Source organism: Sander vitreus, chromosome 15 (genome assembly GCF_031162955.1).
Source record: "Sander vitreus isolate 19-12246 chromosome 15, sanVit1, whole genome shotgun sequence".
Lineage (NCBI taxonomy): Eukaryota > Metazoa > Chordata > Actinopteri > Perciformes > Percidae > Sander > Sander vitreus.
This window is the reverse complement of record NC_135869.1, coordinates 4,498,960-4,514,156: the sequence shown is the minus strand read 5'-3', so window position 1 is coordinate 4,514,156 and position 15,197 is coordinate 4,498,960. Positions and strand designations below refer to the sequence as shown.

Sequence of the window (15,197 nt, the reverse complement as noted above, 5' to 3'; positions counted from 1 at the left end):
CCGGTTTTTGGACCCCACGAATATAGTTAAACAAGCCCACACACACACACACACACACACACACACACACACACACACACACACACACACACACACACACAATTGTGCCACTACTATAATATGGCCATCAGTCCAGCAACGTGTCGTACTCCCCACTAGAGCTGATATGAGGAAAATCTGCGATAACGTTATTGAATAATCAGATATTGAAGTGTACTCAGTTCTGCTGCTTTCAGTATTCTGCTAAAATACAACAAACTGCTTGTTAAATTTGAAACTAATGGAAGGAAATCATTTCCAACTATTTTTTTCAGAAAGTGAACATTGACTTGGATATAAAAAGGCAGCACTAAAAAAAGAACGACAGTTACATTTTAAAGTGCCGTTTTCTGCTGATACTGTCTTTCAATTTACACCAAAAAAAAATCTCTGCGTGTCTTTCGCGATGTGTTTATTGTGCCATTTGTGGCTAACACGATGCTCTTGCCTTGTTAAGGTTGCTTGGCAACAACACACTCCAAAGCGATCCACAAGCTGGATGTGCCATCATTTGATTGGCCGATCGCTCCATTTCCTCGACTGCAGTACCCGCTGGAGGAATTCAGCAGAGAGAATGCACAGGAAGAGGCTCGCTGTCTGGAGGAGGTGTGTGTGTGTGTGTGTGTGTGTGTGTGTGTGTGTGTGTGTGTGTGTGTGTGTGTGTGTGTGTGTGTGTGTGGATCAGAGAATATGATAGGAACTTTATCAGTGAGCAAGAAAGAGGATATCAGGTTCAAATGAGACTAAAACTCACCTGCTAGATTAACAATTTTGGAAAGCTTGTTTTTGTCTTTCATGTTCAGGTTGTTATATTAAACTGTAAAATGCTTTCCACCAGGCCCCTGTATGCCATCTAAAGTACGTGTTGACTAACACTGAAGCTCCTCAGCTTTCTGATTAAAACAGCCGCTGGTTCTCTCTCTTAAAATCACTCTCCGAGTTTACATTAAAACGTGAATTAAATTTAAAAAGTGTGAATGATTGTGCCTAAATACTAAACCGTTCCACTACTTCCACAGGCTGTGTTGTTAGGCACAACAGGGGTAGTGTCTATATGTTGGAAGGAGATTGATGACATTATGATCGGGGCGGCTCACTGCCTTGTATGCGTCTGGGATGTTACCGAAGCATTGGTCCAGTATGAGAGAGGAGCGAGTGAGCGTGGTTACATACTGCTGCAGAGTGGGTAGATGAGGTGACAGCTGACTACTGTTAAAATCTCCAAAAAATAAAAACCGGCTGACGCCCGATCGGGAGAGCGCAGCATTGAAGCTGTCGGTTATTATTTCCACAGCTTCTTTATTGTTGTGTCCTGGGACATAGGCAAGAATAATGGTGATTTTCCTAAACTCCTGTGGAAGGTAAAGGCCTTTTTACAGTTGCTGTTCCCGACCTGTCGCGCGACAGTGTGACGTTAAAATCGCGTAGATCTCGATGGCACCACTCTATATTTCGATACTCGATTCGGAGTGTTGTAAAAATGGTGCTGCAGCTCCTTTAAGAGAGCTCCGTGCGTGTGTGTGTGTGTGTGTGTGTGTGTGTGAAGTGGGCGATAGAGAAAGTGAGAGATAGAGAAAGAGGAAGCACGTGTAGATGCGACCGGAGCTTGGTGGAATAGGTTTTGTACACAGTGTGCGCGGTGTCTGAAATAAACCCCAGACTGAAAGCCAAGTTCATTCATTTTGCTCACCAGAAACGGGATTTTAACCCCGACGTTATTCATTTTATAACGTCGGCCCTGGAGTTCTGACCACGCTCGGAAAACGAAGCAATCGGGAAAAGTTAACAGGAGTCATATCACATATTCAAAGATCGTAAATACTGATCATTTTCCAATTCATGCCACGTTTTTTATTATTTATTTTTGTAATGCGTTCTGCAGAGAAGGGAGACTGGTGTTGGTCACGGTTTGGAATGAACGGGGGAAAACAGGACAGAGTAATACGGCGGATATCGCTCGTATACGTTTTTTCGTTTTTTTTTACGACAAAAAACGGCGACGTAGTTAAGGCGGCAGGCGTGTGTTGCTTAGGCGGCCGCCTTAGCTGCAAAGTGCGGCGGGAAACCCTGTGGACGGGTTCTCTCTTGTAAACTTACTGGGTTAAGATGAGCTCTTGTATGGTGAATGAAAGGCTTGATCCGACCAAGTAGGTCATCGAATCGTTGTGCAGACGTTCTGAAGTATTCAAAGTGCTTCTCTTCTTCTCGTCGCCATTGTTTACCTTTTTCTTCTTCTTCTAGTCCGTAGAAATAGCAAAAGTCGGTAGCCTTTCCTCACTTGTGACACCTCTGTTCAGGAGAAGACTGCAACTAGTGTCGCGAACCACCACGCGCGGGTATAAATAGTTACGGCGCGCCCATGACGTCACACTGTCGTGCGACAGGTCGGGAACGGCGAGAATAATGAACGCTTCAACCTGCCTGATAGATACAGACAGTATCTGTTTAGTGCACCCTCTCTTGAGCACTTTGAATTGTGTGGCCCAAGTGTTGTCACTGAACATGCAGAGTCCTCCCCCGATGGATTAGTGACCTTATCACGGTCTGCTCTTATGACTGTATATCCCTCTATGTCGCTACCTGCGCTGTCCTCATGAAGCCAGGTCTCCATAAAGCAGTACACGGTAACAAAAAAGACCTCTGACGTCATGACATCGTCGCGTCTTCCTCTCTGAAACAACAGCAAAACCTCGGCCCCTGCCACGGTGAATGCCATCTAATTTTATAGGCCGATGGCAGTCAACGAGTGTGTGTGTGTGTGTGTGTGTGTGTTCATCTCCAGGTGGAAGATCTGATCGTGAAATGGAGGCAGAAGGGGAAGCCGGTGGCTGGGATTGTAATTGAACCAATCCAGGCTGAAGGTGGAGATAACCACGCCTCCCCAGACTTCTTCAAAAGCCTCCGCAACATTGCACGCAAGGTAACCGTTATCGCTATGGCAACAGATCCCTTGAAAGAGCTCAGCTGGTTGAGCTCATTCTGAGTCGCATCACCTTGGAAGCCATACTGGTTTACTAGCCTCAGACACCAATATGTCAACATGAAATGCATCAAGCACTGCCATTAATAGCTTATCATAGCTGTCCTTTGGCAGAATAACCTCATAATAATCTTACTGTAGAGTAATAATTGGATAATCAAAACAAAATTGGATTGCAATATAACATGAAACGGTGTGCAGAGTAAGGATAGGTTGAGATTGTTCTGGTAATTGCAAATCTTTACCACAACAGGTATATTCATGAGTATATATATACATATATACTCATGAACTATATATATATATATATATATATACTCATGAACTATATATATATGTGTATGTATATGTATATATATATATGTGTATATATGTGTATGTATGTATGTATGTATATATATATATATATATATATATATGTGTATATGTGTGTGTGTATATATACATATATATATATATATATATATGTGTGTGTGTGTATATATATATATATATATATATATATATATATATATATATATATATATATATATATATATATGTGTATATATATATATATATATATATATATATATGTGTGTGTGTGTATATATATATATATATATATATATAAAACTAAGAATACAGAGAACAGACCTGTGTTCTTGGGAAGAATATGCTTGCTAGCCGCTCTTGAAGAAGAAGACCCTGACAGTATGAGACAATGCATTCCTGTTATACAGGTGCACTGTACATGCATCCAGACTGTCCCTGTTTTAAATAAACCAATGCATAATAATGAAAAAAAGATCTGTGGGCTGTGACTGGTCAGCTGGCTGGCAAGCTACCCCCCAAGGTGCTTGTAGAGCTTTTTTTTTTTTTTTTATCTCTGAAACCATTAAAGCAAAATTTTGATTCGTTATTATTTTTTGTAATACTGCCAATATTCCAAATCTACACAGTTCAGTTCTTGCCTCAAAATTCTCAGAGGTTGATTTAGTTGTAAAATATAATACAAATATTGTACAAAAAATAAATACTTACCGTTGTTAGCCTGCTCGCCACTCCTTGCCTGAATGCTGAAATGGTGCTGGTATACTTGTGCTGTCAAGTTTATAGACGTTATAAACTGATGCATCCTCGGTAAAATGTAGCAAGAACACTCCCATGAATTTCAACTGTTCTTGGCAAACTGCAAACTTGTGTTTTGGGACAGTAATAGGGCTTCAAATGATAGAATGAAGTTTCACAAGGAGACAAGAGCACAAGAACAGATTAAAGCTGCAAGCAGTGATGTCTTTGCCCGGAACTATCTGCTGAGTGCAATGACGTGTCTACGACAAACGATTCATCAGTTATGAAAGAAAGGGGGCGTGGCTAAAGTATAGGAGCTGGGCAAGCAATCACCGATGAAAAAGCAGGTCTGCTGAACACAACGATGCCTCACACAAGGGTCTTCAATCTCCAGCCTGTCAGTCAGTCGAAAGGGCGTATAGAACCCTGCCTGTCTGTAAGTGGAAGTGTAACCGCACCGCGCTTGCTTTTTTGCTTTTGGCTCGCCATTATATTATATCGCAGCGAACACCGTTCGTGTGGAGTTTTGAAAAGTCTAAGCACACTTGCAACCGCTTCACTGGCATTGCCGTGACTCACTGTGACTTGACGTTAAACAAACTGCCGAGGCGATGTCATTTCGTTCTGTCTGCACCTCTGCGTGTGTGTGTATCAGAGCTGATACTGTTGTCCAAAGCGACGTACAAATGACGTACAACCCAAGCCGCTGTAGATCAAACTTTCGAGAAAAAGTGCCTCAATACTCCGTTCCATGTCCACCTGACACAGGAGACATATTGCTCAAAGTGAAAGTAGAACTAGTCCATTTGCAGATCGTACTGAATGAGCATTAGTGACTTGAACTAAAAACTAAACTTGAACTGGTACAAGCAGCAAGCTAGTGCTAAGCGACATGACAGGAAGTGACGGGTGCAACATGTTCAGTTAGAATTAGTTGGTCATCCATCGCGTTGCCCAGGTTAGTTGCAGACTTTGTTGGCGAGAACGTGACAGAGCTGAGCTAGATCCTAATAAGGCTTCACTAGTCTTTCTAGACAGACTGAGTTCAGGGTGGTTCCATCATCCATTTGGTAATATAACTAAATGAAGCTAGACATCCACCCTCAGAGAGTAGGACTATTTGGTATATATTCAGAAGAGGAGCAACCAAGCATTGATCCTTGCAGAACCCCCAGTGAAAAGAAAGTCACACTTGGACTCTGTGCCTTGTAATGCCAACTCAAACTACAGTATTTTTCCTTCTACTTGCATTCATGATCTGGCTACCTTGATCGTTTTGCCATTGCTCAATCTGTTAATCTTGTATCTACCCAGCATGGATGTGCTTTTCACGTGGATGAAGTCCAGACTGGTGGAGGGGCCACAGGAAAGATGTGGGCCCATGAGCACTGGGGCATGGATGATCCTGCTGACATTGTCTCCTTCAGCAAGAAGCTTCTGACTGGTGGCTACTACCACAGGGACGAATTACAGGCTGATAAGGTTTGTCATTATTTAAGATTTGTTGTATTTGTTGTTTCTGACTTTTTCTTTACTCAAATGTGTTGCCGTGATGTACAATGACACATAAACATTAACATTATGGATGTATGTAGAACCTTTGGTTTTTCACTGCGTTTTACACAAACACAAGTTCATTTGACATTATTAGAGCGTTACATCACTGTCATTGGACTGTCACTTTAAATAAAATAAAAATATGATGGTAAGAGCGTTGTCATTTTTTATTTACCGTTGTGTTTGCTTGTGTATCTGTTGTCTTTTTCAGCCGTACCGTATCTTTAACACATGGATGGGTGACCCATCAAAGAACTTGATCCTGGCTGAGGTTCTTAATGTGATTCGCAGAGAAAACCTTCTGGAGGAAGTGACCCGTTCTGGAAAAGCCTTGCTAAACGGCCTTTATGACCTACAGGTAGTGCGCGTGTGTGTGTGTGTGTGTGTGCGTGTGTGCGTGTGTAAAAGTGCAGTTTGTTGTATTTGCTCCAAACTTGTGGACATTTTTAGTTATTATTATTTTTTGTATATTCGCATTTGTTAAAGTTCGACCTGTCCAAATGTAAGTGACCCACTTCAGCTAAGCATGACTAACTATGGAAGTATATCTGTTTCATCGCATTTTGAAATTAAAAAGCCATTGAATTTCTAGCACTGAATATTTATGCATTGAAATTGTGTATCTGAAAAAAATTCAATATACCAAATGGGAACCCAAGGAAAAGTATATAATATGGCACACTCCTGATCTAGGTTCTAGAATCGATTGCTTTTCCTTGGGTTCCCCGGATGTTAACACTGAATTTTAAACGTTACATTTTGCAGCTAAATTTGTTATATTGAATTTTTTGACGTTGAATTTTTTATTCTGAATTTATGAACTTAAAAAATAAAAGGAGAAAATGAATTGTTGAAAATTTGAAAGAGTAAAAGTCAGAGGCAAAAAAATTCCGATACATAATTTCAATGCATAAATATTCAGTGCTAGAAATTCAATGGCTTTTTAATTTCAAAATCCGATGAAACAGATTTACTTCCATAAATAACACAACAGCATGAGTAATGCAATATGTACTCTATATACTGTATGTGTTTTTCACCGATTTTGGAAAATGCCCCCACTTTTGTTGCCTCCACAAGTACTGGCTTTCGGATGTCGGCATCAGTCTTCCTAAACCCATAAAGTATTGTGTTTGTTGTATTTGGTTGCCAACCCTTAGTAGGTATGCCCCCCAAAAAAACCTGGTTTTGAATTAAAACAACACAACTACAACTATACTTGGTACTATAAGTGCAACAAAACCTTTGAGTCATGTCTTGAAATACCTGTTAAAAGTAACATAAATTTGCCACAGCTTTCAAGTGCTTTTCAGCATTTCCAGGCTGTCTGTATGTAGTCTAGCTAGTCTTAAAAGTGAACAGACTCCTATAGCCCCTCCCTCTCCCAGCAGTATCTGCCAGGCAGTGGATGCTGGGACAAATAAAAAAAGGATTGATTTCAATCTTACACATTATTTTTTGTACTTGTCAGTCTTGTGATGTAAACAATGTTATATATTTTTATCTTATATATTGTAATTTACATTAGTTTTGAGTTTATATAGCAACTTTGCTGTTATAATCATTGCTGTTGCTGTTCTAGAATATTTTGTTATATTAAAAATATAAATTAATTGAAATCATGTTGTAAATGTATTCTTTTTCTTTCACATTAATAAAAAAGAACACATAGGAAAATTGATAAAGAGCCAAACTGATAAAGAGTATGGATAAGAGTATTTGTATGGATAAAATCAACACCCATCCAGATCCCTCAGTTTTTGCCACACTATTTATACTTTGCTACTGTAGATATATCTGGATGGATTAGAACATTGTGAGCTTAATAGTAAATCACTGATCAAAGTTGCTGTATGACAATATTGTGTTTTATGTTCTCAATCATAGACAGGCTTACTGTAGTTTATTTGGATCGTGCTTTGTGTGAACATGACCTATATATGTGTGTGTGTGTGTGTGTGTGTGTGAATATGACCTACATGCGTCTGGTCCCCAGGCTCAGTACCCCGGCATGTTGAGCCGAGCTCGAGGGCAGGGGACCTTCTGTGCCATTGATATCTGCGATGACGCAACACGCAACAGCATCCTGCTCAAGGCCAGAGACAAAGGTATGAAGTACACCACCATTCACTTCGTATGTCTTATTAACAGAGTATCCAAACTCCTAAGAATGGGAGCAGAGCCAACCCTACCTACTCCATATATTCAAATGTATTCGATACATTCAGACTTCCATTCCATATATTCAGACTTACATTCAATATATTCAGACTTTCATTCCATATATTCAGACTTCCATTCAATATATTTAGACTTCCATTCAATATATTCAGACTTTCATTCCATATATTCAGACTTCCATTCAATATATTTAGACTTCCATTCAATATATTCAGACTTTCATTCCATATATTCAGACTTCCATTCAATATATTCAGACTTCCATTCAATATATTCAGACTTCCATTCAATATATTCAGAGTTTCGTTCCATATATTCAGACTTCCATTCCATATATTCAGACTTCCATTCCATATATTCAGACTTCCAGGGTATATTGTAACAGTGTTATGACAGATCATTGATTGAACTGTGAGGATATATTGTAACAGTGTTATAACAGATCATTGATTGCACTGTGAAGAAACTTGTAACAGTGTTATAACAGATCATTGATTGTTTTTGTCATTGACAGGTGTCCTCCTGGGAGGGTGTGGGGATCGATCCATCCGTTTCCGTCCATCGCTGGTTTTCAAGGAGTACCATGTTCACATCTTTCTCAACATTTTCAATGAAGTGTTGGCCCAGCACAAGTAAATCCTGATTGACACTGCACTGTCTGAGTTCCTCCAGAATGGAGGAAAACTCCAGAAAGTCCATGTCATGATAAGCACAATCTACAGAATAACTCACACAGATATATAATATATAATAATATATAGCCTCTGTTTCATATCCAATATGCCACTCTTCATCTCCTTGATGAGATAATGATATCCTCTTACTTGCGCTGCCATAAAGATGTATCCAGAAAAGCATTCAGAACAGGTGCCTGTGGGTACTGTTGCAGTAAGTGAGAATTTCATGCTTCTGTAAAATAAATCTATGGAAATGCCCACAAACTCCAGAATCTTTCTCATCTGGATTCAAGTTCTTATATGTAGACTGACTAGACTCTGGATTAAAGACCATGCCAGATTGAACATCATGTCAGCAAATCAGGAACCTTCTGTTTCACACCTTTTACAGATTCAGAGGTCTGGAGCCAGGCTAAACATGTGGCTCTGTTCCAGGTAGCACGGTATTCAATAAATGTAAATAAGATGTTGAAGGTCCCATCTCCTAATAAACCTCACCTAATGGCTCCCAACAGCTTGCGTACAGCTTCTTTTAGTGCTCATATGCTGGCATTATTGCCCAACTCCCAGTCACTGAAGCGACTCTAGTTAGCCTGTATGTTTGTTTTACGAAGACCGATAACGGAATTGTGTCAGTGATGACTCTCTGTAGGATGCCACTCTGCATGTCATTTAATACTGTCCATTAGAAATGTCCTTGTTATGATTATGTGTGTTCTTAATAGGAATGACTTTTCAACTTGAAATGTTGTAGCCCAGAAAAAATGAATCTTAAATGGACCATGAAAATGTTATAGATTGTTTAGTGCCTGCATGTCACCTAAATGTGCTAATATTTTAATATTTTTTTTCTCAGTGGCTTAAGTAGGAGCAGCCATTGGTAACCTTAATTGAACTTTTTTGGAACAAAAGCTTCACATGTTGCCACATTTATTTCTGAAAACGCATTTACTTTAAATGTTCGTGTTACACTCGGTTATGATTTCACATTCAACACTTCTCATTTGTGACGGGACAGACAGTGTCAGTAACTCAAAACGTATAGTGAAATTCAGTTTGCATCAAGTTGTTCTTGAGATGATGATTCTGACAAATATTATGGACCTCCTCCTTGTTTAGCAGTTAGCTTACGAGCAGTCGGTCTAAATGTACTCTACGGAACAATGTTCATGCTTTTAACAAAAATAAAAAAAATAAGCATCATGAAGTGACACGAAGATGAGATTTATTCTGCATGGGAAGTGTTTTCAAACAGTGTTTTTGGGTTTGTCCAGGGGAACCCCAGTGGACGAGACCGGCCCAGAACGGTGGCTCGTTAGCAAACTGTAGTTAGAAACACATGAGCTCTTAAAGGTGCAGTAGGTAAAACTAACTTTCTGTCATATTTGCTGAAACTGACCCCATGTTCCAGTAGAACTACATGAAGCAGGTCATTTAAAAAAGAAATCCAGCTCCTCTGGCTCCACCTACAGCCTGGAGTGCGATTTGCAAAAATATACCGCTCCCTGTTCAGATGCACCAATCAGGGCCAGGGGGGAGGTGTCTAACTGCGTGTCAATCACTGCTCAAGCACACGCATTCATTCTCCCTTGTCAGGGGAGGGGCTTAGGAGACCATTTTGGGCTTTAGCAGAAAAGGGGGCGAGGGACTGAGAAGTTGTCGATGTTCAAATTGTTGTGCTCAAGCTGTTGCTCTGCTGACTCTGCACAGACCTTCATATTTCTGATTATTACATTTCTACAATCATAAATATATATGAGTATATGTACGTCATTTTACATTTATGTTGCATAAATATGCCCAGTATGCCTAATGTCAATTTGTTACACATAGATAACAGGGCGAGTTTGTCGTATCAATCCCACCAGTCCTACAGTTCAGAGATTTCAGAGTGAGTGTCGCCGGGTGCAGGGTGTGGAGGCCGAGCCCCCCGTGGGGATGACAACAGTGCCTGTCTCCTTGTCACTCAGTATCCATATAGAGTATCCATGATGACCCTCTTTTAACATTTTGACATTAACTATTTATTTAATCTTGTGATCTGAGATAGATTATTATTGATGTAATTATTTTCGATGGCTCATGCTGTTCCTTTTATTGTGATAAATAAAATGATGTTTTGAGTAACTTCGTAGAGTTTTTATTTCTTTTGTTTTGGCAATTTTATTTACATAGCACCTTACAATACACAGAAACTCAAAGTGCTTTACATCAGAGGTTACATGTTGCATGCAAAAAGCTCTTTTTTAATAGTGTGTCTACAGTATTACAAAATGTGAATGTTGAGAGGGTTGCTGGTTCAAGTACAGAGTGTAGATTGGTAGCTGCAGAGATGCTAGTTCACCTCCTGGGCACTGCCAAGGTGCTCATGACCAATGGCACTGTTTATGAATCTTTTTCACAGCAGACTTGTCATAGTAGGAAAAGCACAGCTGAAACTGATAACCTTAACCATGGCTCAATTCCATCAAGTGTCCCAGTGAGCTAGTTCAGTGAGTCAGCATGCACAATACCAGTGTCTCTGCTAAGTGGAATGCAGCCATCACTAATGGTTTTGAATACACCTGTGCTTTTCCTACTATGACATGTCAACATGTCTGCCGTGAAAAAGGTCTATGAATCTTTCTTACATGACTGCATACAGTTTAACCATTTTTGGCAGCACAGAACTACATAACCCATCATGCACTCCGATGCAGCGCAAATCAACGTCCGGGTCACGAGGTTAAAAGCTGAAATGTTTTGGTTTTGAAGTCTTCCCTAATTTATTTAGCCAGTTTGTTTGGAACGTTACACTCGCTAGCTAGCGTTAGTAGCGGTACAGATGGACGCTTTGCACAGACACCGTTCACTTTATAAAGGAACAACTCCGCCATGGAAAGAAACATACCGCAAGGTGAGACATGTAATGTTTACTTGTCGGTTAGCTAGCTAGCTAGCATGTCGGGGGGGGGGGGGTCGCCCGCCAGTTGTTGACATAGTTTAACACTGTGCTGTGAATGTCTTTTGTAGCGCTGTGTAGACAGACTAAAAAACAGCCGGTCGAGGCTACTGGAGAGATATCGTCAGACGGGAGATAGCCAGCAGCACAGCGGCTCCGGGGCCTCTATTATCGTCCAGGAGGTGATGGAGGAGGAGTGGACCGCCCTGCAATCAGAGGACCGGAGACTGCCCTCGCTATGGGGGCCAGAGGGAATGGCAGAGGTCTGTCTCTCTCCGTCTGTTACGTTAGTCTTTTTATTTAATGTCTTTTCTTCTACATAGGCATCCTTTCTCTACTCCTGGGTCTCTGTTGTAATAGTTCGTTGCCAAACAGATGTCGATTTCTCAGTGCATGTTTATTTTACACTTAGCCAACTGGAACACAAGCCAATACCTACAAGACACTGTATCCTTGCGCACGTCTCATTAACCTTGAGTGTATCAGTGCGCGGCACTATCTACTACATCTGTATCTATTTCTAGGTCTGTCTGTTGTCTTTCTCTGGGTTTCTTTCTGTTACTCTTAGCTCTGTCTAATGTGTGGCCCCAGAGGGAGCTACCTCTACCTTTTTTATAGCTATCGTCTTTTTAATACAAAACTAAATCTTTCTTCACATGAAATCGGTAACTAAAAAAACTTCACTCAATAACGAATGACCGTATGAGAGAGCAAATAATTGGGGTGTCCCCATCTGGAGTGGACACTGAATTCTGTTTTTTTTGTTGTAGTATTTGATTTAGTGGAGGTCTGCTCTCTTTTCTTTCATAAGCAGATGTTCAGTATCATGAAAGAGTATGATGAACTGGCAGTACTGGAAGAAATCCAACACGAGCTCATGTCTCAAGGTAAAAAAACCAACGTTTCCATTCCATTTTGGACATTAAACAAATGTCCAGTAAAATACCACACATCAAAATGATTATTGACAGTGGTACTTGCGGCGGTGTTGAGATATTTCTGTAGATGCGCTGGAAACAAGGAGCCAGTTGATTTTGAGCCTCGACTAAAGTTGTGAAGTTTTTCTTTGTGCCCCAGAAATGTCTATTATTGAAGAGTTCGAGAGGAACCTGCAGTTTGAGCAACAGTACATATCATCTGTTGTGGAGAGGATGGACGAGATGCATATTATTTGCCCCATATGTCACATGTGAGTCCAAGAAATGACTGCTATAACTTAATTGATATTGACAAAGGCTGATTGTGTGTGTATGTATGTATGTATGTATGTATGTATGTATGTATGTATGTATATATATGTATGTATATATGTATATATATATATATATATATATATATATATATATATATATATATATATATATATATATATGTGTATGTATACACACACACACACACTAATTAACTACTGTAAAGTTACACTAATGCAATTCCAACCAGTCAGTATGTCTTCAAAGTTTTCTCTATTTTCAACTGCATCAAGTTGATAACACCTTTTTAATGACTCAACATTAGCATGCCTATTTTGTCTTGCAGAAACAACTTGAACATCAACAGCCATTTCATCTCTTGTCCCTGTGGACTGAACATTAACAATACGGTTTGTTTGTTTAACTCGATCCTATTTTAAAAAAAATAAAATAAAAAATAAGGGACAAATGAGGACACTTGCCACTCATATAACTCAGGCAAATTTGAACACACACACAAAACACACAAACTTTGTTCTTAATCATCACACACACACACACACACACACACACACACACTACAATGTAGTCAACTTCTATTACTGCATCGTAACCTGTCCTAAGTACATATACTGTACAATACATGCAGCATCCAGGGAGCAACTTGGGGTTCAGTGTACTGCTCGGGGACATGAGCCTCCAAATACATAAATGTGCTTAGAAATCAGGAAAAAACAAAGGCTCCTTATAACTCCAGAACTTGCCTGAGAATCGGCATATTTTTCTTTGTTATAAAAGTAATCCAGTGATAGCTGTATGTACGTCCATGGGTGCATTGCAAATAGGAACTGCTAGTAGCTAATTTGACATAATTTTTAGTGGTGCAAAATTGCCTAAGTAATACAATTTAATAAGAACATTATGCCTCCTGTTTACATCTGTTCTAAAACTTAAAGGAGAATGCCGGTCGATTTCAACACGTAGCTCTATCGTTTGTAAGTTTGAAATGCTGGCAGTAGCGAGAAAAACTAAACCAATCGGTGCTGCCTACACTGTGTTATCCTCCTGCTAGAGTTGGCACCCAGGAGGCTGAAACAGGGCAAGTTTTAAACTTGTTTTTAGCCTCTTAACGTGTTCACAATGTCATTACAAGTGCCTACCCATGTGCAGTGATTCATTCTGAGGGAACACAGTGAATCTGACTGCAGTAGATGTGAAAGAAATGCATAAAAGTTGTGCTAATTCAGCTCTGTTTAGTTCCGGTGTGGAGACGGCAAGACTTAGGGACCGTCTACAAACTACAACACCGAAAAGAGATAAAAAAAACAACTGATTATCCCCCACACGAGTAAGACAAAAACCTTACTAAGGCAGACAGTCCCATCAACATGATTCCTTATCCATTCATACATAGATATTTGTACTGCAAATCTGTCGACATACAAAAAAACATTTAAATAATTTTAAGTACTTTAAAGGGGCTTTAAGTCATGCCTGGCTAGACATGTGGTGACTCTGCTAAAAGCCTGTAAATAAAGGAAGAGAAACCCCGAGTTAAGTGACTGAGTAAGTGAGGTCGCTACTTAAAATGCTGCAACGTTGTACACCTTGTCTCTAGACACAGAACATCACGCCTGATATCCTGCGGCATCTTCTGGAATCCACGGTATCCGAGCACACGGAGGACTGTTTCCACAACCCGGTCTTCTCTGTAGCTCCAAACACAGACGGCTCTCTCAACCTGATCATAAGCTGCCAGGTAGGGCACTGCCAAGTCATTTGTAAAGTAGTTTCAGGAAGTCCATAGCCAAGAAAAAATGCATTGCAACTGCTGGAAGCTTCAAATGCATAACTCCCTGTTGTGGAGGAATTTTTTCATAGGCCTTTAGGTGCTTTTGTTGTAATGGAGGGCTGTATTTCCATATTATTGAGTATGTACTGGCCTGTTGCCCATGTACGTTCTCTGCTACCTGACTGACCCAGTTTCCCTAATTCAAAAAACAATCAGTATGCCACACAATAACGGTAGTATCACTAATTATTTGCCATCACAAGTTTTTTTTCTTTTTTTTTTCTGCTTTCAGGTTTGTGACTACCTGTCCATTGTCCTGTGAAAGCAGATGCCACTTTTATTTTTATATTATTGTGTGATATTTGATTTTGAGTTTTTTGTGCTCTCTTTATATATTGTGAAATAAAGACTGAATTGAATGTGTTGACGTTATTTATTGTACTGTATGCTACCCCCTCTCTAACTACCATTTCATACCAATGATCATAACAAAGTTATGATGAATTTGTGCATGCATCATTCTACTATTACAAAGTATAACCGAAACAATTAAGAAATGTAAATGGATCCCATCCCCGAATGCTATGTGGAGTAGCCAGACCCTCCTCCGGCGTGCTTTGGAGGAGGGTCTGGCAATGCGAGACTACAACCAATGTGACTAATTCAACCTCCCAGCCCCAAAATGCAAAGCTTCTATTACAATGCACACTACAGATGACGAAAAAACATTAATTTATATGTATTTTTTTTTTTTTTTTTTTTCTCTGGTGCAACCATTTCCCTGTAA

At 39.9% G+C, this 15,197-nt stretch overlaps 2 protein-coding genes across 4 annotated transcripts in view; both read left to right on the top strand.

Annotated features, from left to right (window-relative positions):
• Positions 1-10,615, top strand: part of abat (4-aminobutyrate aminotransferase) — a 40,586-nt gene extending 29,971 nt beyond the window's left edge. For both annotated transcript variants that reach the window (XM_078268836.1, XM_078268837.1), the window contains 6 exons: positions 497-645; positions 2,822-2,959; positions 5,387-5,554; positions 5,841-5,987; positions 7,626-7,737; positions 8,325-10,615. In XM_078268836.1, coding sequence (XP_078124962.1) covers positions 497-645; positions 2,822-2,959; positions 5,387-5,554; positions 5,841-5,987; positions 7,626-7,737; positions 8,325-8,446 — 836 coding nt within the window. In that variant the 3' untranslated portion in view covers positions 8,447-10,615. The remainder of the gene's footprint in view (positions 1-496; positions 646-2,821; positions 2,960-5,386; positions 5,555-5,840; positions 5,988-7,625; positions 7,738-8,324) is intronic.
• A 576-nt stretch (positions 10,616-11,191) lies between these two features.
• rpain (RPA interacting protein) lies at positions 11,192-14,829 on the top strand. Of its 2 annotated transcripts, none has more exons than XM_078270282.1 (7): positions 11,192-11,383; positions 11,500-11,691; positions 12,243-12,315; positions 12,506-12,617; positions 12,965-13,028; positions 14,237-14,377; positions 14,703-14,829. In XM_078270282.1, the coding sequence occupies exons 1-7, from the start codon at positions 11,312-11,314 to the stop codon at positions 14,730-14,732; spliced, it is 684 nt and encodes a 227-aa protein (XP_078126408.1). In that variant the 5' UTR covers positions 11,192-11,311; the 3' UTR covers positions 14,733-14,829. The 2 variants fall into 2 exon arrangements, with proteins under 2 accessions (XP_078126408.1, XP_078126407.1); XM_078270281.1 differs by having other exon boundaries at positions 12,240-12,315.
• The last annotated feature ends 368 nt before the right edge of the window (positions 14,830-15,197 follow it).